A 25,812-nucleotide genomic window follows, 5' to 3' on the forward strand; every position below is an offset into this window, starting at 1 on the left:
CAATCCATCAAAGATCTGGAATGGGACAAAGCACGCCGGTTTATGAATGTACCATTTTTTTTCTCTCGCTAAACACTGAAGAACGGGCTGCACGTTTCTTCATCGTAGGACTTGTTTACGACGTCGCAGTTGTCTTCGTATTGTTCCATGCATGTTCGCGAGACAGCGTCTTTCACATCCCAGGAAGTCCACAGCATGCATTCTGTGAAAAGAAAAAAAGGAACCCTTGTGCACTTTGAGGGCAGCAAGAAATATGCCGTGTACAGACAGCGTCGGCGCATTGAAAGCTACCTCGAGGCAAACGTGTCTTTCACAAACATTTCAGGCATCTTGGTCACTGTATTGTTGCTTGATTTCTTACTGCTTGCCTTCCAGTTGGGCAAACAAGAACCATTTTGGACTCCTTAACTTCTCTAATAGTAACATGTTTTGTTTTCTTTTGATTCCTACATTCGACATTTTGCTAGATTTTTTCATTGTTTTTGCAATTTTTCCCCTTCTACTTCCTTGTATTTACACCTTATCCTATAGTTTATGTACATATATGCTCATTTTGACTCTGATGTTAGTGTTGTGCGTCCATTATGGCTGTGTGCGTGCTTTAGTTTACGTTTTCTATATCTTCTGTTCTCTACCCCCTTTTTTGTTGATATTTTTATTATTTTCTAATTCTGAAGAAATAATAGACGGCTCTAATTTTGCGCCCCGCTGAGACTTATCTTCCTTTTCGTGACCGCATTGTATCGTGTTAGGTACTCTTTTTTTATTTCATTTTTCCTCCTCATTTTGGCACCTATTTTGTTTTACCTGCTTCAGTGGAGATTAGTCTTACTCTCTTAGGGCCGGACTGTGACACGGATGTTCAGCTATTATCTCTTTCTGGCCATTCCCTCCTGGTTAAGAACATTTTGCCTTTGCCTTTACAGTTTCTCAGCTTCTTGTATCTGAGTTTTATTTCTAACTTCCTCTGTATTTGATTGTTTTCGTCTTGGTTTGCTTTTTAAGCCTCCTAACTACATTTATCGCCTTCGTTTTTGAATCACATCTACCTGTAACATCTCACCTCGCTGTTCTGCAGCCACTGTATTTGTCCGTATTACTTCTATTACCTTTTGTTTTCACCTCTTTGTTTCTCTTTCAGTGCTGTCTTAAACATGTTCTGGTAACTGCTTCTTACAGCGGAATTCATTAACCAGCCTCTACGCTAACTGCTATTCCAAGCGGCACTCGTGGCCTAGTATTAGTTTCAGAATCCAGCCTACATTTTAATCGCTTCTGGAGTGGACAAAAACCTGAGAATATGCTCAAGAATAATTAGATTGCACCTCCACTACCCTAAGGTCTCCGCCAGTTTTTTTTGGTTTGATGGACCACTTAAATAAAGATTGACATTCAGCACTTTCTTTCCCTAACCACATTTTGTATTAGCGCACCTTTTCCTTCCTGTGCTGTGGCTGTAAAGCTGCAAATTAGTCGTTGCACAAGAATAAAGACAAGCAACACATCAGATAATTTATATTAAAGTGATATAAAAAGTGACTTCTGCCAGCTAAGTTTGATGTACTCTATGAAGAGTGGTTCGTCACTTTTTTATTCCTTACCATTCATGTCGTAAAAGGCAACAACGGCGCACTCCTTGTAGTCCGTGTAAATATATCTGCCGGTCTGAACAGTTCCGTTCCCTGCAAGGTCATGATAACGGTGAGGAACGATATCGGCAGATGCTTACTTGGAACAAGGCATTTTCTCTTGCCGATTAGTCTGGTCAGGTCAACCTGTTCCCAAGGGTTTCGTATCTATGGTCGTGTCGCTTCTTGTGTTGAGCCAGTTTAGATTGGTGGCCTCGAAAATAGAGTTAAATCTCTTGTTAACGTGTTAAGCTCGCGGTAGTTGTAGTAAGAACATTATCGTAGAGCATAGGTCCTCATCTCAATTATCCAGAGTTTGGAGAAAGGTGGCCGATGAACTACTACTTAAGAAATCTGCGGAATAGTGTCACGTGCCTTTTTCCTGCGCGCTCGAGTATACTGTTGCGCTCAGATGGAGGCGAAATTTTAGACGTTGGTCAAATGTTAAGGGGGAATCACCGAAGGTGGAGTAGATTTGTAATAAGGAAGTAATTACTCATTGACATCCACCCAAGCGCAGCCATACGGCAACAAAGGAAACTGTTGTGTCCCCTTATTGCTTTTGTGTGTGCGCGCCCCCGCATCCTCCTCCTAACGACCACTCGCATCCTCCTCCTAACGACCACTCGCATCCTCCTCCTAACGACCACTTGCCCCTCGTCGCACGCTGTCGCCAGATGCCCCCCCATGGTGCGCCCCCGCATCCTCCTCCTGTTTTGGGAAGCCACTCCCTCCCGTGGACGCTTCTCCGCTCCCTCCTTTCTTCGGGCGGCCAGTTCGGCTCCTGCCTCGGTCGACGCTGGTCGCACCCTCATCGGCTTTAAATAAACGAAGTCTTAAAGTACCGTGTGCGTCTTTCGCTGCATTCAACACAGCGACCGGACACGACAGTGGCGACGAGAAAGTGGATTCGACCCGCGCTACGCAACGCTATTGACAAGCCATGGCTACGCGAGGGTTTCCCAATCAGATACCAGAGTTCAACGGCTCATCGTGGTCATCGTGGGTTGGACGCCTTCAGTTCTACTTTGAAGCTAACAACATCACAGACCCAGCCTTGAAGAGGGCCAACCTGCTGACGCTGTGCGGGGAGCAGACCTACGATACTGTCTGCGCCCTTATTCAGCCAAGCACACCAGCGGCAGTGTCTTACGACGACATCGTAAAAGCGCTGCAAAAGCACTACGACCCAAGGCCATCCGAGGTCTACAGCCGGGCTCGCTTCCAACGACGAGATCAACTGGGAGGAGAAACTGTGAGCGCCTACGTAGCCGCGCTCAAGAAGCTCGCTGCCGACTGCAATTTTGGAACGCTGTCGACAACAGCTACCGGGCAGGAGGGAGACGCAGCTTCTTCTGCTAACACCACCATGCTTCCCTTGGACGTGATGTTACGCGACAGATTTGTGTGCGGACTGAGTGACGAGTCACTGCAGCAGCGCCTGTTCGCTGAGAAGGACCTCACATTCAGCAAAGCTTACGACATCGCCGTTCGAGCGGAGAGCGCCGGTCACCAGCAGAGAGGGATTCGCCGGAACACCGAGCCGGTACACCAGACAAGCAACCAGGTGCGCAAGCCTTCTGTTGTTGTAAAATCGGTCAAAAAGGCACAACGCTGCTGGCGGTGTGACGACCAACACAACCCCCAGGGATGTCGATTCCAGTCAGCCACGTGTAATTTTTGCCACAAGCGAGGGCATATCGAAAGAGCATGCATTACGAAACGGAGACTTGCCAAGATAAAGTCACCTTCCCAGCCTAATCACAGCGTCAACGCCTCAGAGAATACGCCGCTATCTGATCTCCATGGAACAACATCAGCAACACCATCTGTGTTGTACGACCTGAACACCATGAATCTCGGCACGCGACCGAAGATTTTTACAGAAGTAAGCGTACATCACCAGCTGATTAAGTTCGAGGTGGACTCCGGCGCAGCCTGTACTCTGATCAGTGAGGACACGTTCCGAACTTCATGGCCATCTGACGCACCCGCCCTGCAACAAGACGACACGCACCTGCGAACGTGGTCAGGACAGAATCTGCCACTATTGGGCTCTGCCAACGTGCAGGTTAACTACAACGGCCAGACCCATACGCTACCTCTGCTTGTTGTGAAGGGCACAGGATCAAGCCTTCTAGGGAGAAACTGGTTTTCTCCACTAGGCGTGATGATATGCGGCATACACCAGACGCCGAGCCAGAACATGGTTGAGCAACTGCAAGAGAAATACGAAAGAGTATTCTCGGAAGAGATTCCAGGAAACGAAGGGCCCCCGGTCACACTGGAGTTGTTGGACAACGCGCAACCCAAATTTCTGAAGGCCAGGCCGGTGCCGTTTGCTCTCCGAGATTCAGTTGAAAAAGAGTTGGACAAACTGGAGCAGCAAGGTGTCATCGAGCCGACGCAGCATTCAGAATGGGCCACACCACTTGTCGTAGTTCGCAAGAAGAACGGAACCATACGCCTCTGCGGAGACTACCGGAGCACCGTCAATCTTGCGACTAAAGCGTCCTCTTACCCGCTACCGACACCTGAAGAAGTATTCAGTGTACTGCGTGGCGCAAGAGTCTTCAGCACATTGGACCTCACCCAGGCGTATCAGCAGCTGAAGGTGAGCGAGTCAACTGCTGAATTATTGGCAATTAACACACTGAAAGGCTTGTACAAAGTCAAGCGACTGCCTTTTGGCGTAGCTGCAGCCCCGGCCATATTTCAAAAATTCATGGAGACAGTGCTTCAGGGCATCCCAGGAGTTTGTGTCTACCTTGACGATGTCATCATCAGTGGCACTTCCACTGAAGAGCATGCAGTGCGCCTAGAGCTCGTTCTCGAAAGGCTAGCAAACGCTAATTTGTGCATAAGCAAATCGAAGTGCTGTTTTGCGGTGCCAGAGGTGCAATTTCTGGGACACCGAATTAATGCGGAAGGCATTCACCCTACCGAGGACAAAGTGCGAGCGATCACAGAAGCACGAGCTCCAACAAACAAGCAGGAGCTACAGGCTTTTCTCGGACTCTTGACGTTCTACGACCGGTTCTTGGAACAAAGAGCTACCGTGGCCAACGACTTATACCAACTCCTTCGGAAAGATGTGACATGGACATGGTCGCCACGCCATCAGCGGTCATTCGATGCCCTGAAAGACCTGATTCGAAGATGTACAGTCCTCCGCCACTACGACGAATGGAAGCCTCTGCTTTTGGCTTGCGACGCATCACCGTACGGAGTCGGCGCGGTTCTATCGCAAACTGACGAGCAAGGAAGGGAAGCTCCCATCGCCTTCGCCTCACGTACGTTGTCGCAAGCAGAACGCAACTACGCGCAACTTGACAAAGAAGGGCTAGCCATCGTCTACCCGGCGACACATTTTCACCAGTACATTGCCGGCCGGAAGGTGACCTTTATAACCGATCACCGACCGCTATTGGGCATTCTGGGACCACAAAGGCCTATGCCACCAACTTTGTCTCCGCGAATGACACGTTGGTGCATCAAACTCTCAGCGTACGACTACGCTCTGGTCTACCGCAATGGGAGTAAACATCAAAACGCCGATGCGCTAAGCCGTCTGCCACTAGACGCAACTGTTGACGAACCATTTCCACCAGGAGACGTTCTGATGTTCGAAGCACTGCCAGAACCTCCGCTTACAGCAGGCACAGTTGCAGCATCTACGCAGAAGTGCGCAGCTCTCCGGCTAGTTTACACAGCTGTTCAACAAGGCAACGTGCATAAACTCAAAGGGGACAACTTCGACGCTTACCGCAGGCGAGCTACAGAGTTGAGCACCCATCGCGGCTGCATCATATTTGGGTCCCGAGTTGTGATGCCGAGAGAACTACGCGCACAAGCTATGTCTCTCATCCACGCCGGACATCGGGGCATCGTTGCAATGAAAAAGTGTGCCAGAAGCTACATGTGGTGGCCTGGAATTGACAACGACATCGAAACAGTGGTGCGAGAATGCAAGCCTTGCCAGAGCAGCCGGAGCGCCCCGCCGAAAGCTCCTGTCCCAGAATGGGAAAAGCCAGACACACCATGGCACACACTGCACATTGATTTTGCAGGACCAATTGAGGGCTGCACTTTCCTTGTGGTCGTAGATGCCTACACAAAGTGGCTTGAGATAAGGCAAATGGGACAGACGACTTCGGCAGCAGTCATTGACAACCTCCGATCACTATTTGCAACGTTCGGCCTGCCGCGCAAGGTAGTGTCGGACAACGGAACACCGTTTGTGTCTGCGGAGATCCTCAAGTTTTATCGCGACAACGGGATCTCATCAGTTACATCGGCCCCCTACCACCCAGCGACAAACGGACAAGCCGAGCGCTACGTAGCCGAGCTAAAACGCGCCCTTGAAAGAGATCAGACAGGCTCGCTGCAGCGCCGCCTTGCGCGCTTTCTCTTCAAGCAGCACACGACGGTTCAGAGCACAACAGGCGAGACCCCCTCGAAAATGATGTTCGAGCGTGAAATGCGAACCCAGCTCACAGCCATCCTCCCCGAGCCAAAGGCAGAGACGTTCCGGGAAGAAAAAGCAATTCCGCGCTGCGGCACGCTTAATGAGGGGCAGCGCGTCCTCGCCCGACAGTTTCTGAAAAAGCCACGCTGGGAGGAAGCTACAATTGTCAGACGCATAGGCCTGCGCTCTTGGCTCGTCAACATACATGGCACAGTAGCACGCCGACATCTCAACCAGCTGCGTAGATTTACGACGCCGTCTGAGAGCTGTCCGCTAGCGGAGAGAGCACGTGCACCATCTTCCCACATAGCCTGGCACCTCTTCCCGGAAGAAGAGACTTCGCCCAGGACAGACCTAGGAGACACAGCGAACAACAGCCAGCCTACAAGTGTTTCTCCCCCGAGCGCACAAAGCCAGCGCGCCTCCACGCGTGAGCGCCGACCCCCTGCACGATACCAGGCAACTTTCTAAGGGGGAAGGAAGTGTTGTGTCCCCTTATTGCTTTTGTGTGTGTGCGCCCCCGCATCCTCCTCCTAACGACCACTCGCATCCTCCTCCTAACGACCACTTGCCCCTCGTCGCACGCTGTCGCCAGATGCCCCCCCATGGTGCGCCCCCGCATCCTCCTCCTGTTTTGGGAAGCCACTCCCTCCCGTGGACGCTTCTCCGCTCCCTCCTTTCTTCGGGCGGCCAGTTCGGCTCCTGCCTCGGTCGACGCTGGTCGCACCCTCATCGGCTTTAAATAAACGAAGTCTTAAAGTACCGTGTGCGTCTTTCGCTGCATTCAACACAGCGACCGGACACGACAGCCAGCGCGCCTCCACGCGTGAGCGCCGACCCCCTGCACGATACCAGGCAACTTTCTAAGGGGGAAGGAAGTGTTGTGTCCCCTTATTGCTTTTGTGTGTGTGCGCCCCCGCATCCTCCTCCTAACGACCACTCGCATCCTCCTCCTAACGACCACTCGCATCCTCCTCCTAACGACCACTTGCCCCTCGTCGCACGCTGTCGCCAGATGCCCCCCCACGCCCCCGCATCCTCCTCCTGTTTTGGGAAGCCACTCCCTCCCGTGGACGCTTCTCCGCTCCCTCCTTTCTTCGGGCGGCCAGTTCGGCTCCTGCCTCGGTCGACGCTGGTCGCACCCTCATCGGCTTTAAATAAACGAAGTCTTAAAGTACCGTGTGCGTCTTTCGCTGCATTCAACACAGAGACCGGACACGACAGAAACCTATACAGCTTTCTCAGAAACTTCGAAGTTAAAGGGCCAGTCTACTGAATTTTATCGGCCATATTTTCTTGTTGGCAACCGATAGCTCATTACTCAAACTACCGTTTAGCCAGGTGTGGTGCCAAGAAGTGCGGTAGAACATTTTAAAATAGAATTTATTGATGTGGGAACACATCTGTATGAGGTGGTAGTCTCATCTGGCAACCATCTGGATTTCCGCCGCGCGGCGACAAACATGGCGGCGCCCGTCGAAGCCGGACCTCTCGCTTTGGACTGAATTCTCGTTGTTGCTGCCTTTTTCAGTGCGTTCACTGGCCATAAATGGGGCGCCGGACTTTCGCTTCGTCTCATCTTGCCTATAAGAAAACGTATAAGGGATAAATTTGCTTTATTTTAATAATTAGAGTGACGATTCTGCCGCTTCTAGGCTTAAGGGGAAAGTCGGTTTGTTTGCAGCAATGGTTCCCGTCGTGACTACCAGATGGCGCCACTATAGGCTGAGTTTATTTTTGCGTCTCTGCTATCATACGATGAACTAATAGTGGGAATGTGCCTGCGTTTAGCGTACGTATAACTATAAATATTCATGTGATTTACAGAAAAAGCGAGCGGTACGCCTTCTACAGTTTACTAGAACAAAACGTACGTTTCTGTGACATTGGTGCATACTAACGGTACGTAGTATATTCACTTATGCTTCTACAAAAAAAGTCTACCACCTGCACCAACAAAATGAGCGTTTGTGGTCGCCACCATGCACTTTTACGCGACTTTTAACGCCGAAATAAAATATAAAGTCCTGCCTAATCCGGGAGCAGATCCCTTGTTATTTATGTTATAGGGTGCCAACTACCAGAATATGCCATTATTTATACACTCATCTCGGTGAGTAGACTGACCCTTTAAAGAAAAGTTCGTTCTGGTTCGGAGTTCGAAACTGGGACCATCGCTTCACCGGATTTTACACATCCGTTGACTGCGCAATGTCAGTGCACGGTAAAGAACCCCAGTTGGTGGAAATTTCCAGAGCCCTTCACTACGGCATCCCTCATAGCCTGTGTTGCTTCGGGACATTAAATACCCGTAAACTATAAACCAAACTGTTCCGCTAATTTTATGGTGCAATAAAGCTTGAATACCTGTTGATATTATATTATCAATTTTATTTTTATATGCTTTACTGCTTGCCTCAGGTAGGGGACTTGACAGGGTGGCAAATACATCAGTAAACATCGGGATAGTACACAGTTGGCAAAAACCCCCGCAACGTTTGAAAAAAAACACTATACATGAAATATTAAGCACATGAATGGAAATGTAATGCATTCAAACGCATTAAAGAATAAGGAGCAGACTTCACATACTAAGTAAGTTCAATAAACGCCTGAAATTCATCGACGTCATGCACTTCAACGCTTATAATGTCCAGGCCATTCCACTTAGCTACCGAGGGTCGAAAGAGTAAGCATTCTAAAACATTTATTTTTTTTTAAAAGACAGGAGAAAATGTGATATATTCATCGAAAATACGACGTATCTAACAGTGTTGGTTTTTAGTTAGCGTTGCTCATCGAATAAATGACATATTAATCAGTGATGCTTAGTAGTTTGCCTTTCACATCTTTAGAGAGAAAACTCAAGCGCGCAATTTTATTTCTGCCAGATAATGCCCTAGCTGAAACCTGCTCTATTCCTGAATTCAGTAACTGGCGCAATGCCATACCGATTAAAGATGAACCTGATGGATTTCTTTTGCAACATTTCCACTTTATTGATATTGACTCAGTTAAATGGATCTTACATAATATTGCCATGATCTAGAAAAGGCAAAATGAGAAACTTCTATGGTAGAAGCTTAAGACATCGCTCCGAATAATGTAATTGTTTCGTGGCGTTATTAGAAATGTGGGTAATATTACGTTCCCAACGCAGATTATTAGTATTATCAAAACCTAGATGCTTGTATTGGTAAACACAGAGAAGTTTGTTTCCATCGGCGGTACAGTAAAGGATCAATGGGCGCTTCTTATTTGTAATGGCCAAAACAACAGTCTTAGAATAATTAGGTTTGGTTTATGGGGTTTAACGTCCCAAAGCGACTAAGGCTATGAGATACGCCATAGTGGAGGGCTCCGGAAATTTCGACCACCTGAGGTTCTTTAACGTGCACTGACATCGCACAGTACACGGGCCTCTAGAATTCCTCCTCCAAAGAAATTCAACCGCCGCGGCAGGGATCGAACCCGCGTCTGCAGAATAATTAACTCACATGTGCCTAGTACTACACCACTTCAACAGGCGGTTGAGCTGAACATTCAGCTTGACTTGATCGTCATGTGAACTTATAATGGAGCACACCACACACCGCTTCACCAAGCAGTCTCAAGCCGCCGTGGTTGCTGAGTGGTTATCGTGATCGACTGCTGATTCGGTGATGGCCACTGCAGTCGCATTTCTTTAGAGGCGAAATACCTGAGACCCGTGTACTGTGTGGCGGTAGTGCACGTTAATGAACTCCAGGTGGTCGATATTATCCGGATACCTCCATTACGGCGTCCCCCATAGTCTGAGTCATTTTGGGGCATTAGTGCCCGTAAAGCAAATGCAAGTATTTTCGTCGTGTCATCTACTGCAGATAATTTCGTTAGAAAATATGTACCGTATTCTGCTTAAGTGACTGCAGGGCCGCAACAACATTCACACAGATACTTGATAATAGGTAAGTGCAAGAAGTTGCTTCAATGTTCACCCTAAATTTAGTAAGCGCTGTTAGCTATAAGAGCATTTTTTTCATAACCCTGGGTAGGCCCATTCTGTTTGTGCTTCGGGCGACGTCATCACGTTTCGATGGCATGGCTAACAAAGATTATTTCTCAGGATATTGATTGCTTGCTTTACCTAGCCCTCGTATGTCTTTCTTTTCAATGATAAAGTATCGTTCACAACTTTCTGGCTACTTGACGAACTTTCCAGCAACGTTTATTTTCCGAAACATATTTACCATTTTTCTCCCAGAAGCGGAACATATCAGGCCTCGGTCCCGGTACAACAGAATAGGTAATATTTCTTCTGAAATGCGAACAAAAAGGTTGCAAATAAAAATCGGCGTGCTTAAAAGCGTAACATAAAAACAGTGACTATATAAGCTCTTTCCGCGGCTGCCTGAACCACTTCGAGGGCTGGCTATGAAGTTGTATATTCTAAGCTCGCATTTGCATACTTTCCCACGTCTACTCGGTTTAACTATGTTAAAACCCTACCAATGTTTTAGGTTGCGCCATCCTTTCAAGATTACCGCCACTTTCTTTACGCGCCCGTAGATTGGTTTTCCGCATCTGATTGTCGGCTTCCTTTGGTAGGCTTCGTCCGTTTCGTATCCGCTCATTTCGTACGTTGTTTCGTGGCCTTGTTGATTTCTAGCCGAGCAGCATAGCACTACAGAAGCCTTGTCATCCTCCTCTTCACCCCGTTCGAACAACGCGTCAGCCATCTTCCCTGCTTCCGCGAAGAGCGAGCCCCCGCCGGCTCGGAAAGCTACGGCACCACTTTCTCAATGTCTTATTTCACCCCTAGATTCCTGCCTGGCCGGACAGCGCAGTTCTTCGTATTTCCTTTCCTCCCTGTTCTCCTCGCTACAACAGCTGCGGCCTAAACCAACTTTCGCTCTCCTTCTCGACGGCGGGCTTCGCTCGGACGGTGCTGTAGCATCCGCCGGTACCCGTGCCCGCCTTTCTCTTTCTCCCGTCGAGGGGAAAGAGCGAACGCGTTGCGGGTGCCGTTGTACCCCCGAAATTAATTGTGTCGAATGGCTTGTATTAAAATATTACATATTATATTTTAATGGCCGCATCTGCCGATCCTTGGATGATGCACTCTCCTCTACAACTATACTATACTCCGACGGTTATAAAGATGATTGCGTCGTTATCCGTGTGCAGTACACGTAGCGCCATCTAGGAGAAAGGATAAACAGCGGTGAAACAAGACACAGAGCAGCAGCACGTTTCGATTCAACACAAAATAACACTAGCTGACCAGCTGCAGGGAGATCCACCAAGCGCCTCTCAAGTGGATCCGCGACACCTGATACATGCGTAACACATGAGCGGTTCGCATCGCGATACCCTTAACAGTGCACGGGCGTACTCACTCGTGAGTTTTGGTTGCATGCTGCGTCCAGTGTTTGTTATGCTCTTGAATTGGGTGTAGGGGTAACTCGGAAGACCAGTGGGAATATATGCGCCACATCCGAAGCGCGAGAACTGAAGTACTAACAGGTGAGAAATAACGAATGCTATGCCAATAATGAAGTGCGTGCGATAAGAGCCTAGGAGTGAATTGTTATTGTTCGAGCGGCCAGTATATTCAGTTTCGACGCGATGTGGTAAAGATTTCTTACAGATAAAGATAAGCACGTCGAAGGGCCCGCGATGGGCGATTTTTGTGTTCGCTGTTGGAGATAAACCTACGACACAACAGGTCGGTCTCACTAATTCTCGAAAAATTGGAGGCACTTCGATATCTCTCAAGTGCGGGAAGCGAAAGCCGTTTGCGACTCATTGCACTGATTTGAATATACCGCGCTTGAATTAATTTCACGAAAGAGGAGCAGAGCGTTGGGAAAGGAAGCGGTGACGTCACGCTGCGCATGCTCAGCGCATCGGCAGTTGTTGCTTGGCGGCGGGTCACACTGTTTCGACGACCTTTCGTCTGATGTGACGTCATCATCCAGTTTTTTTCCTTTTCGAGCAAATTTTACCAAAATTTGGATGTTTCGGTCATATTAAGTGCCAATTACCCTTAATTACACATTTTTTTAATCTAATTTGACTGAAATCCGGCGTTTTTCCTGCCTTTCTGTGATAGTTTTAGCTATGCTGTGACGACTTCCAGTGATGTGACGTCACACCGTTCGCGTCGCTATATCGACGTCCGCACTATATCGACATATTTTGCCGTTTCCTTTGTTTTTTTTTTCTCGCAATAATTGGCGATACTTATATAACCTATACACTCTACAGTCATCAAACCTGTCGTCGGGGTTACATTTTGTCCCCTCTATCTGATGCTACCATTCGTTTCCTCCTATGGGCTGCGCTAGTCGTCGATGAGTTACCCGAGGCGCTGGATGTAACCCGGGAAGCACTGGAGAAAGAGCCAATAAAGGCTTTCGCCTTAAAAATGATGCCGTGACTACGATACTTCCTCTATGCTCCGTAACAGAGGACACGACCTCAGAGCAGCAGAGAAGAAACAGCAGTGGAGCAGCGTAGCTCTTGGCGGAGACGAGGAGGTGAACCAGGACAAACCCCGAACGTGAGGGAGAACTGCGGGGAGGCAGTAAGCAGATATCTTACGGGCTATCCTTCATGAACAAGGACTGAATAGTACGGAATAGAAAGTCGTTACGAACCCGCGATTTCGCAGCTTGTGGTCTGGGCGTATAATTCCTTTATTGAACAATCATTCTGTGAAGTGGACTTTTGAAGAAGCAACAGATTCACAATATGGGTCCATCATGGGCGTTTTCCCGAGGCTGTGAAGCCCAATGAGAACGAACATGTCTAATGGTTCATCAGCAAATGACAGTGCAATGAGATGTCGTGCAGATTGGAGTGAAGAATGGTCTTTTTTCAATGTCCGTTGCAAGATATCCCGAAATGGGACTGTATCTTTGCAATCTATGAACAATACTCAATCATATCTCGAACAACACAAACGCGGCAATTTACCGTGGACACAAAAATGCCCTTTTTTTCTAACCATGTTTTACGGGGAATGTCTCGCTATATAACATATAGAACGATGTCTTCGCACACGGCGAGAAAGGCATCTCATGCACTCTTCCGAGTACGTTATATCGCAGTAAACCAAAATACACAGAGCTGTACTTGAGCGGAGGGAAGAACACACAAACTAAATCCTTGCATAACCGTTGCCTCAGTACTGAAAACAGGAACTCCGAGGAGAAACGAACAGGCAGGAAGTGAACAGCAAGATTTTTGGGGCTTCATGCATCCCACTGCTATCGTAGCAGCCAAACACACCTTGTGTTAAGCTGTAACATGCTCTGGCGTTGTACACTGCACGTCCTTGTCTTGTCTTCACCATCTAATACTGCTATCGAATTAATATCGTTGCCAGACAGGCGGACGTCCCAGCAGAGCAAAATTATGAGGCAAACAACCTAAACGCGTGCTTCCGCACGTCTGCTTGGTTTAACTACGCCAACTCTGTTTAAATACGTTGAAACATTACCAGCTTTTCCCCATTAAAGCTAATCGTGCAATGCTCGCAGTCGACCTCTTTCTTTCTTACACTATGGCTTAGATTTTTGAAGGCTGAAAACACCTGCAGTCATGTCGTTCCTGCTTGTTGCTCTTGCAAATTGGTATTTAAATCAAGGTGTTCCACCAAAAATTTGAATTAAAGGCATAGTGAGGACGAGTAGATGGAATTATTTTAGCACTCATGAGTATATATCTGGCTGTTCTCGCTAGTTTGACCTTAGTCCGGCACCCAAAAAAGCGCAATTACTGGCGAGAACATTCGTTTTGATAACTTTCCTAGAGTCCAATAAAAATCCTGCCGCTCTTAACGAAACGGACAGTTTGCCACCGTTTTGAAGTGAATAACAGTTGGGCGTAGCCTCAGGCTTTACTTCAAAACGGTTATTCACTTCAAAACGGTGGCAAACTGTGGATACGCACAAAAAAAAAATTGTGTCGACGCATGTATTTTGATTGCGAAATCGGCCGCTGATGACAACACCTGTATTTCGTTTTTTGTTCTCTTGTACACTATAAAAGCTGAGCTTTCGATGGAAGTGGTCTTTGCTGATTACGTTGCCGTACCCTTTTGAGAAAGGCTAGCCAGTATTTGTCGTCTCTGTCCATTAAGAGCTCTGGACTTTGCAAATGCTCTGAATAACGAAAGAGTTCGTTTTAGCGAGTGGCGTCACTGAGTATCTCAGTCACAAAAGGAATTCGGCATTCACCGAAACGAAATTCCAAAGGAAAATATTTGTGTTTTTACATTGTTTCTTTCTATAAATTAAGTAGGATATAATAGCGGAATTAGTTTATCACGCAAAAATAACCGACTAGAAAGCAGAAGAAACAACCACATGCTGGCGGTTGGATCCAAACTGACGACCTATAAATATCTCAACGACGTGTATATTGAGCTGAAATATTGGTGTTGGTTTGCTTTAGAGCGTAAAATTCCTTCCCGTGCAATTGTGCTGAACCAAACGTACGGTTCACGTCCATTGATTCCTGGGAACATCCAGACATATGTCGCTCGTGGAACACTTGTGTCATAGTCCGCCCGCATCCCTGTTAAGCAGTCAAGGTCACCATCCTTGTCCATGTCAAAAATAGCAACAACACGAGTGAAGCTCTCAAAAACCTGCAAATGGAGGTATAGTGTTGTTAGTGCTCATAGTGACATTTGGCGGCAGATTTAAACATCAACGTGAAGTTTCTGCAATACCACTGACCAATGCAGAAAAGCACCCCCATGTTCAAAATTCAACACCCCGTCTGGCTTTGGTTAACATAAGGAGTGGTCCACTACCGTCATTCAATTTATTTTATTTATTTATTTATTTATACATACTGCAGCGCAATTATATGCGCTATGGCAGGAGTGGGAAAAAAACAAAAAGCAAAATACTAAAGGTAACAAAATACAACAATATGTACAAAGTGAGCACAATGAAGTTCAAAACACACAAAAAGTAACAAACAAAAAAGGAACTGTTAATGGCACGGTCGGAATATTCAGGTATTATGTGTCTTCCATGGCAGTTATAAAACTTTGAAATGGAGATGAACGAATGGATCCAGGTAAAGAATTCCAGGCTTCTATTGAACGGGGAAAAAAACTGAATTTGAACAAATTAGTACGTGCAAAATACGGTATTAAATTTAGCTCGTGATGACTTCTTGTAGATGATAAAGGTGCAAAGTTAATGTAGTGGTTAACTGAGAGCCTTACCGATGAATTGACGATACAATGTAAGAATTTTAGTGATTCAGTGTGGCAACGGGCGGAGAGCGTGGTTAATTTCAATGAGAGAAGTGTAGAAGTGTAATAAAGTGAGTGCGCTGCTACCGAAAAGTTAGGAGACACTTTGGCGACTAAAGTGGTGCAAGGCGAAAGCCTGAGTACAGCATGTTGCCACGAATGTGGTTGTGAATGATGATTCAAGTGCTGCCAGTGAGTGACGCGTCCATTGGCTGTCTGCTTGTGTCACTGATGTGTGGTTAAGATGTCAAGCTTCGCCTGTAAGAGTGGAACGCGACAGCGTCTTGCAACGATGCCAGGGAGTCCACAGAACGACATCACCCATTCGGCTCTACGCCTTGCTGGACGGTAAATTTATTTTTGAGGAAAGGAAATGTATTTCTCTCGCATATCTGGGTGGACACCTGAACTTCGCCGTAAGGGAAGGGGGGAAGATGGGAGTGAACGAAGACGCCGTATTATTTAGACGCGCCTTTGTTCATTCCAAACCATTCAGCCGGCATGGCGCAGTGGCTAGCGTGCTCGTGTCGCACTCCGGAGACCCTGGTTCGGTTCCCCAACTCGACCAATTTCGTAATCGGTTTTATTTATTTATGTGGTCTGACTAGAAAGGTTAATTAGCCTATTTTATATCCATGGTAAAACAGCGCGGAAAAAACACGAGGACGGAACAAACACGACAACACGAGCGCTGACTTTCAACTGCAATTTATTACGCACATGTGTACATATATAGCATTCCCGCCAAACATTTAACAGAACAAAAAAAACACTGCATCATTACTGAAAATATTAAATCTACATATCTACAAATGCATGCTCCAAAAAGGTGATTTCGCGGTTAGCTAGTGATAATGAGGGCTTACTAATGCATGCTGTACCCCCTTTGTCAATGTGATATGCCTCTACTATTTCCCTTACTATCTGATCCTTATGTTTGAAGATGACGGATGTCTGATGAAGCAATGGGGCGCACGTGTGCTCAAGTTGCCTGCAGTGAAGCGCCAAATTCGAACCGGCTGCCTTGTCCAAAGAATTATGGTGCTCCCTCAGGCGTTCGTTTAGACATCGCCCAGTCTGGCCAACATACCACCCACCACAAGAAAGGGGAATCTTATAAACAACACCCTCGATGCACTCAACCCTCCTCTCTACGTGTGCTGTAGTACAACCACCAACGATCCTCCTTCCTAGTAGGGCCTCTCGCTTCCTCTGCACAGCTCGGCAAATGTTGCTTAATTTTCTGCGAGACGAAAATACCACATCAATTTGAAATTTTCGCCCCACTTTCTTCAGACGGTGTGAAAATGCGTGGACGTATGGGATGACAGCTATCTTCCGGCGCTTTGAGACTTCATTCGCCTGAGGAACACGCTTATGGTCCGATTTGATTTTGGCCACCAACCTTTCGCATAACCTTCCAATAGTTGCCTCAGGAAAACCAGCGTGCTTAAGCCTGGAAATTTGGCCTTGCACTCCTTCCTCAATACGATGGACACACGACTTGGTCAGAGCGGCGCGAACACAAGACAAGGCGATGCCTTCCTTTACCAGCTTGGAATGCCCGGACTGAAAACTGAGTAAGGGCTTTACGGAGCGAGGCGAATACAACCAGCAAACGTGTCCGGGCTCAAGTCTCAGCTCCACATCCAAGAACTGAATCCTACCTTGTTTAACGTTCTCCATGGTGAAAGCAAGTCCATGACCATTTCTGACAAATGTGTTCACGACATCCTGCGTGCATTCTTCGTTTTTTACAAAAACGAGGTAATCGTCCACGTATCTGTGTACTTTCAGTACGCCGTCCGGTAACTCTCCTGCAATTGCTTTGTCAATTCTACTAAGGAACAAGTCGCTTAGCAGAGGAGCCACGCGAGAACCAATGCATATCCCGGAACGCTGTATAAACACACCTTCATTCCATTCAACAATGGTCGACCGGAGGTACATACAATGAAGGTGTGTTTATACAGCGTTCCGGGATATGCATTGGTTCTCGCGTGGCTCCGCTGCTAAGCGACTTGTTCCTTAGTAGAATTGACAAAGCAATTGCAGGAGAGTTACCGGACGGCGTACTGAAAGTACACAGATACGTGGACGATTACCTCGTTTTTGTAAAAAACGAAGAATGCACGCAGGATGTCGTGAACATTTGTCAGAAATGGTCATGGACTTGCTTTCACCATGGAGAACGTTAAACAAGGTAGGATTCAGTTCTTGGATGTGGAGCTGAGACTTGAGCCCGGACACGTTTGCTGGTTGTATTCGCCTCGCTCCGTAAAGCCCTTACTCAGTTTTCAGTCCGGGCATTCCAAGCTGGTAAAGGAAGGCATCGCCTTGTCTTGTGTTCGCGCCGCTCTGACCAAGTCGTGTGTCCATCGTATTGAGGAAGGAGTGCAAGGCCAAATTTCCAGGCTTAAGCACGCTGGTTTTCCTGAGGCAACTATTGGAAGGTTATGCGAAAGGTTGGTGGCCAAAATCAAATCGGACCATAAGCGTGTTCCTCAGGCGAATGAAGTCTCAAAGCGCCGGAAGATAGCTGTCATCCCATACGTCCACGCATTTTCACACCGTCTGAAGAAAGTGGGGCGAAAATTTCAAATTGATGTGGTATTTTCGTCTCGCAGAAAATTAAGCAACATTTGCCGAGCTGTGCAGCGGAAGCGAGAGGCCCTACTAGGAAGGAGGATCGGTGGTGGTTGTACCACAGCACACGTAGAGAGGAGGGTTGAGTGCATCGAGGGTGTTGTTTATAAGATTCCCCTTTCTTGTGGTGGGTGGTATGTTGGCCAGACTGGGCGATGTCTAAACGAACGCCTGAGGGAGCACCATAATTCTTTGGACAAGGCAGCCGGTTCGAATTTGGCGCTTCACTGCAGGCAACCTGAGCACACGTGCGCCCCATTGCTTCATCAGACATCCGTCATCTTCAAACATAAGGATCAGATAGTAAGGGAAATAGTAGAGGCATATCACATTGACAAAGGGGGTACAGCATGCATTAGTAAGCCCTCATTATCACTAGCTAACCGCGAAATCACCTTTTTGGAGCATGCATTTGTAGATATGTAGATTTAATATTTTCAGTGATGATGCAGTGTTTTTTTTTGTTCTGTTAAATGTTTGGCGGGAATGCTATATATGTACACATGTGCGTAATAAATCGCAGTTGAAAGTCAGCGCTCGTGTTGTCGTGTTTGTTCCGTCCTCGTGTTTTTTCCGCGCTGTTTTACCATGGATAGTAATAACCAACTTGCCCACCTTTCTGTACTACCTATTTTATATTTACAATACTGTAATTCTATCCATCATGTTCTATCATTCACCTGTCAAATGTTGGAACTGTCTAGGATGTTCAACACAATGTATACGAAACGAGGAACGTCGGAACAGGCAATGTCGAACTTGGTGGGGAAGTGGGTGGTGGTGGAGGGAACGCGGCTTCGGCCGCTTATCTGTTTTTTTGAGCTGCGTCTGCTTCCGCGGACGCGGTTGTTGCTGCGACGCGCGTGTTTCTTTTCTTTTCCTTTTGATTCTCCTCTGCTTTAATTAGGCTAATTAATTAATTAAGCAATTAACTAAACTAAATCCCACTTAGTTGGAGCATCACTATCCGATCCCTTTAATTGGTTGCATGGTTATTTGCCAAAGTACAATTGGCCCCATGATGCGCGAGCATTTTGACCAATTGAAAAGCGTGACATTTCTGTCGACAACTCCTGCTTACAACGATGAGGCATTAAAGGCTTCCGCCTTAAAAGTAAGTTTTTTTTTCAACATCTGCGGAGAAGTCCTGCCATTTTTGGAGGACTAGCTAGGAAGCCACTGCTATGTCAATGACGCTTGAGTCATGGACGGGTCCTGCGTGCTACAGAATTAGAGTTAGCAGTACGTTTGAGGCGTAGCTTGGTTTGGGCTAGTTGGTAACTGGGCTTTGAAAACGTAGTGCAAAAAGGACACGGACGACACGAAACTGGACGGGACAGGCGCGACAGGCGCTATTTCGCGCTACAGCGCCTCTCTCATCCGCTCTCTCTCATCGTCCGTGTCTTATTTGTGCTAAGAACCTTTTAACCACTAGCCGAAAATATCGTCTAAAATCTCGTTCAAAATCGCTCAGTTGACAGGCACACGCGAGGTGGCGTAGTTGGCATCGTGTCGCGGGGCTGGACAAACAAGCAAGTGAGGTTGCGTCGCGTCTGTATTAAAGCCTCGCAGATGGTGTTGCATACGGTGGGCACTACACACACACGGCAGCACCTTCACCAGCTTGTCAATTGTGCTCAGTGCTTGAGTACTAACGCTGGTAACGAACATGTTTAGTTACCAGCGGAATAAGCAAGGAGTCGATACATGTGCAAGGCGCTATCATGTTCTAAACGGCAGCATATAAATATCACTCAGTGAGGACGTAAATAACCAAAATGCCGGGCTAGTACTTGGCTGTGCTGAGGAACAGGAAATCCATATTCCGACCGCAATCGTCTTCAAAAAAGCGATGCCACCAAACTGAGGAGATTTGCCTTTTTATATGTCACAAGCAAAATTAAATGAGCCCATGGCCACCAGGTACCTAATCCCGAATCCAATGCCAGGCGCTTAAAACGCTGCGTAAAAACTTTTAAACTTGATTGGTTGTTATGAGAATAAAGCCTCTCGGCACTGTTGTAATTGTAATGAGCCTCAAATTACGTGGTTGTTTCGTGTTGGGTATTATTCGTTTTTGGCAAGTTGCACCACGCTTGACTGGACACGAGGAAGACGAGGAATGTGCACTGCGATAGCCTGGGCCCATCTCTACTCTTTTTCGAAATCACATTTGCTAAGTGTTTTGTGATGTTCAGTTTCTGTGGATTTCTTTTGACTTTTCTTCCACGGATTTATTTCGTGATCGGAGCCCACTAGGCAGGTATTATAAGAGAAGTACGCACGCGTCACCAACTGTGCTGTTTTCTGACAATTAAAAAAATTTATTTTCTGATAGAATGTCGCCCAATGCATATCTCGCGATGTGAGGTAGCCCTGACTAGCTTTCGCGGCTTTTTTCGTCGTTTTGATTTACACTTTCACGGATGTGGTTACCCTCCCATTGCCAACAGCCTCTTCCAGAAGAACTTGCAACTAAATGTCTTGCCTGTTGCCTTTTTGCCTTCCTTTGCAAATATTTGTTTTACATTCGTTCCCTACAGATGGGTTGCAATTCGAAATTTTACCGTCGACACTTCTGACGCAGCCTACAGCTAAGAAGCCCCTTGCTTCGCTGTTGACAATTCTGTCGAAGCTTCTGAAGAGATACGCTACTGCCGATTCTATTCATGATGCTGTTTTTCTTTTTCACGCGCCAGCTTTTTTATTGCCCAATCTTCTTAGCGGCTCTTTTCTGCTTCTACGCTCGAGCGAAGTTTACCAAGACGGTGGAAAAAGTAGGCCATCTGTATGCATTACTCGAAGTCCTGCTTTCAGGGGAGTAACCACGCTTATGCTCAGTGATTGTGGGGGGCGTTGCGGGCTACGGTAACTTATTAAATCCCCTTTCAGGGTCCGACATAGTGATCGGTCTATGGTCAAAAATACTGGTCTGCTTTTACAAATTTCATGAAAATTCTTGTATGCGACTATTCCGAGTTGCTTCGCGCGTCTATGAATTGTTGAATCATGGAGAACCTATTATGCCTACAAAGGCAGGCCGCGTAGCTCGCGTGTGGGCCCGCAGAAGAATCTTTAGAGGCTCATGTTGTGAATATTGTATGAATATAACACCGAGCATGCATATAAAATATCGTGCCGTGGACGCCGAAGGAGTGTACTGTAGGAGGCGAAAAAGGAGTAAATGTGTGTTCAAAATTGCAAGCACACTAAGGAGCCATACGTTATCAGCCCGAAGAGATTCAGTATCTTCGAATGTTAGGAATTAAATATAGAGGGCTATATATCCTAAATGTTCCCGCGTAAGGTTACACCAGGAGATTGAGAGACAGAGGCAAACGAAAGCGCCGCGGTTGACAGCCTCGCCCATAACAGGTACGCTGATGGAAAGAGGACAAGCTACGTTGAACTGAACGAATTTGGTGTATGTTGAAAGTTACTAAGAGCACAAAGGTGAAGTGAAATATTTCTCTCACGTACCTTTCTAACTTCTGAAGTTTCATGATGAAGTTGGTGTTTAGGCTTGCCAGCACAGCAAGGTATGTGAAAGCAGGAAATGCAGGAGAGCGTCAGCGCAACAACACGGATAAGCTGCATGCTTAGCCAATGTGGAGCTAGCTTGCGGGCTTTTGTATCCAACAAATGGTCCAGCAATCGCTGTGACGTCATTTCCAGATTAAACCGCCGCTTCCCGAGACAACAGCTCAAGTCGATACAGTGACAAAACTAATTAAAAAAAAAGGTATTGAATTAGTAGACCTTTGTGAGTTCTAATAAAACTGCTGTCATTTTTGTCTCTACCTCCTCTGAACGCTGCACGGTGCACTAGCAGGGCAATTTGAGAAGGGGAGTTAATTTATTGCGGTTGCTTTTCCATAGCCGAGATCACGCCTCGAACACGACAGCAAAAATTCTGTATTTATTTGATCTTCACAAAGAACGGAATTGAGAAACATTATGGTTCACTGCGGGGTACTTTAGTAGCATGTGTTCCTCTATCTAGAACCATCTGTCCTGAATGTGATTGCGAGGAGTCTTCGAAGGCACGCTTTTCTGCAGCAAACTTGTTTACTGCTAATGGATTGAGGCTTTGCAGCTTTCGATTTAAACGCGTTTGATGGCGTGGCTAAAGAATTACGGGGAAAAAAACAAAGGTGGTTGTGCTCTGTAAACTGACGAGCTTTAGCAGTTAAAAAAATTATCGGGACGCCTAAACAATTAATATGAAGTGTAAATGTGAGAGCAAGTGTAACTGGCTGATTGGGTGAGTTGACATCTCGATCGCGCTGTGGGTAGGCGGTGTTGTCGAGCTACAAGCTGAGGCAGTTATGCGCCTTTCCTTTTCTCAAAACTTGCGGTGGTGTTGGTGGCAAAATTTTAATCGCATAAAAACAAGGAGGGTGAGAGATTTGAGTTCATCTTTCATTATCTTGCATGGACATTCATAGCGGCTTCAGGTGGCGGAAAGTTCGTTCTTCCGGGAAATCTCTGGAGCCAAGCTCAACTCTCGGAGATTTGTCTCGGGATCCGTGCCGAGCAACGCAGTCTCCCACTTTTTTGGCCTGAGAGTTGGAGTCGCTCAGGGGGTAAGGCCATAGGGCACTTGTGCATTATATGTTTCAGCTTAGCTTTTGAGCAGTTCCATAAATTGCAGAGGGTCTAATATACCACGTGGGCATGAGGCAATACAAACAAAGATTCGGGCAGGTAGAGTTTGCAATGGCCTCCAGGCAACTTGCTTTGATTTGTTTAGGAATTCATAGTACTCACCGCATAAAGCAAGAGGAAGGGTTTCTCTTCTATTGATTTTGAGGAAAAGTAAGGCGCTTAACTGGCTCCCTGGGTCATTGAACACCTCAAGCGCGTTATGAGGTATGTGTCATTCCGAACACCGGCGTCCTATAGCTGGAGGAGGGTTGATGACGTCATTTTTGTGACGCGTTTCGGCTACGGGTTTTTGAAGACATCGGGAGCGTTTAATACTCTCACATTAAAAAGTCGGCCTGCGGCTACTAGTATGCGTGGGATCCCAAACTAGCATAGGAAAAATGAGGAAGGAATCACCCTCTTGCCATAGGGGCTAGGTGCGCTTCACGCGGCAATACAGGTTAAAAGAACTCCACACATCTTCGTACTCAATCTCACGTTGTAGTAACTGTTGCCAAGCGCTCATCAACAGCAGCACATGGCTTGACCTCTGATACTCTCCACACTGGCCATCTGACCGTGAACGTGGAACCAATGTCTTTTCACCCGTGCTTTGCTTCTCAAAAGCCGGAGCAAAATCATGGGTCATGCGCATTTTTCGTGTGTTTAATTTTCCCCAAGCCCAACTGGAATTCCTGCAGAAAGATTCAAACGCGGCTCTATAAGAGCAATTTCTGCTCTCTCGTAATTCCTTATTGCGCTTGTTTCTATAAGTTTTAAGTTTGTCTCTCGTGTACCGAAAAATATTTTGAACATCTTATTGTTTGTTTCAGTCTAGCGCAGTTGTTGTGGATCAATGCATTCTTTGCCTGCTTTCCTTGTTCTGTCGTGTTTCCTATTTGGAAACCGTGTTTCCTAAATGTGAATAATCTTATGGGAAGACTGCGACTGCCCTTGATAGCCATGCCTGAACTGGAATGGGAAGAAACTCCAGAAAAAAACTACCGCCTTCCATCCATGCATTCGCGGCAATTGGTGTAGCTTGTGCTTTTGAATTCTTCTCCACTGCTAACGCTCATTAATGGTTAAGAGGCACGGCTTATAGTATGCCCAGAAGTTAAGGATTTAGGAGCGGCGTTACAACAGCGAGAAGATTTAAGTGTTCTTTTTTAGCAAACCACTGCAATACCACGGGTTCTATGGCGTATATTTCGAAGCATCTGTGTTATTTCCCAGAGAACGTGCGAATGCCGTATTGGTATCTCTGTGTTATGAGCCCAGCAATTCGGCGCGCTGAGAGCTGTAACCTTTCTTTTATTTTAGCTGCATGTGATTCTATTTTCATGAATATGCAGTCAACTGTATCATCTTGCCTGGCGCAAAAGAACCTTAATAACAGGGGCTTAACTTATGCAACAGCATGTCTGTTCTTTAGGGCTTCCTGTACCATCAGCTGTGAAAGGAAAGTTGTGTTCGGGAGTGTCGCATGCATATGCACAAAAATAAGCACGCGAATTTCGCTTTCTGTCGGCCGAAGCCATCTACAAGAAACCGTGATGTTAAAAAAAAAAGAGATCTAGGTAACATGTGCCTAGAAAAATATCATTCTGATAACAAGCCCGATAAATTAGTACCAGCTAGTGGTAGGAGCACAATTCACTTCGGTACACAAGCTCCTTTGGTACACAAGATGCCTCGTAGTACTAAAGGCTTCAAACGCAGGATGCAGCCATGGTTGCAGTTTATCGCTCCAAGGTATCAACAGCCAAGAAACACTAAATTTTGCTCACTCACCAAACACATAATGAATGCGAAACGGTTTGCAGAAGATCTGTAAAATACGTTCGGAGTTAATGATTACCCTGTTGCCTTAAGAAATCGTTTTAATGGTTGCAAATACCTAGTGTCACCCACATACACAAATGCTTCCGATTTCGAGCCTGCGGCGGTGCGAACAGAGGCTACTGCGATAGCCGATCACTCCTCGTGTTAAACTGCAGAAAACTTTTGCTCTGTGCATCCGACACCGACGTCCTCATCAACTTCCAACTGCGGCGCGAACAGATACATGCCGACGACCCAGCCAAGCGAAACCATGAGCCACTATGCTAAACACATGCTTTCGCATATCGACTCGGTTTAACTACGTTACAACTGTACCACCTTTTTCAATAACGTCTAATTTAGCGTAAAATGCCCTACTCGATCTTACGTACTGGATATGAACTGTAAACCGGGATCGTTGCATATAATCATTGTTGATTAAATTTTTTTTACTTGAAATTGTGATTTTCGGACCCTTCCATGCAAGCGCTCTGAGTTTCTATCGCGAGTACTGTAGGGTCTACACCGGTGATAAAATGGTTAGAAGCTTTTCCATGGCATGTGATGAATTGCTAGTTAAATGGGTCTTTAACCTCAAATGGCACTTTTCGGCCAAGCCGCCTTTGTGCCATTAAAGACCATATCATAAGCTCTGCGCAGTATACGCTGGGTGTGGACTCTGTAACGAAAATTAAGGGTCATAACTCTTGAGTAAGCTGCGTCACTCCAACTGAAGAGCTCAGTCCAACACTCTAGATGGTCTTGCTGCACGCATAACGAATGTCTTCTAATGGGCAACCATCACGCAGGCACCGGGCATTCTCAAGCTATCTAGTAATTCAGCGACCAACATACACGACATTATTAAGCTTTGCCTCTCTCTCTGTCATCAAAAGACGACAATAATAACTCACTATTTTTCCCATTGCAGGGCTAACACCTTATGTAAAATTGCTTGGTTATCATTAAGGCACGTGTTATCTATCAACCTCTCTTGAAAATTCAGAGGTGACAGCTTCATTACAGTTGAATGGAGCAACGTGAGACAGTTGCAGAATGCTGTATTGCGCAGCAAACTCGCAGGGTAAGACAAGCAAAGAATGCCGTCCTGAACGCTGCATAAGGAATTTACACAACTTCCTCGAGACAGTTATCCGCTTCGCTGCAGGCACGATTGTTGTATTTTGATATTTTTGTCACGTGGGAGCCATACAGGCTTGTTCATTCCTGACACACATGTTATCCTTTGCTTCTTTTGTGACGTGTAACATGCACTCGGAAGTAATAACGGTCAACGCTGGCAATCCTCTTGTTTGTGTGCGGGAAGAAGAAATACTTAA

The 25,812-nt window shown here is 46.5% G+C and overlaps 1 protein-coding gene across 1 annotated transcript; it reads right to left on the bottom strand.

The window, feature by feature from the left end:
- Positions 1–68: 68 nt before the first annotated feature.
- LOC149342053 (uncharacterized) lies at positions 69–21,598 on the bottom strand. Its single transcript, XM_089544358.1, has 5 exons — positions 21,482–21,598; positions 14,583–14,734; positions 10,326–10,393; positions 1,602–1,682; positions 69–202 (listed from the first exon to the last, which is right to left on the bottom strand). Exons 1-5 carry the CDS (start codon positions 21,596–21,598, stop codon positions 69–71), a joined length of 552 nt encoding a protein of 183 aa, XP_089400484.1.
- Between the last annotated feature and the right edge of the window lie 4,214 nt (positions 21,599–25,812).

Source organism: Amblyomma mixtum, chromosome 5 (assembly GCF_055824585.1).
Source record: "Amblyomma mixtum isolate Tamu chromosome 5, ASM5582458v1, whole genome shotgun sequence".
Classification (NCBI taxonomy): Eukaryota; Metazoa; Arthropoda; class Arachnida; order Ixodida; family Ixodidae; genus Amblyomma; species Amblyomma mixtum.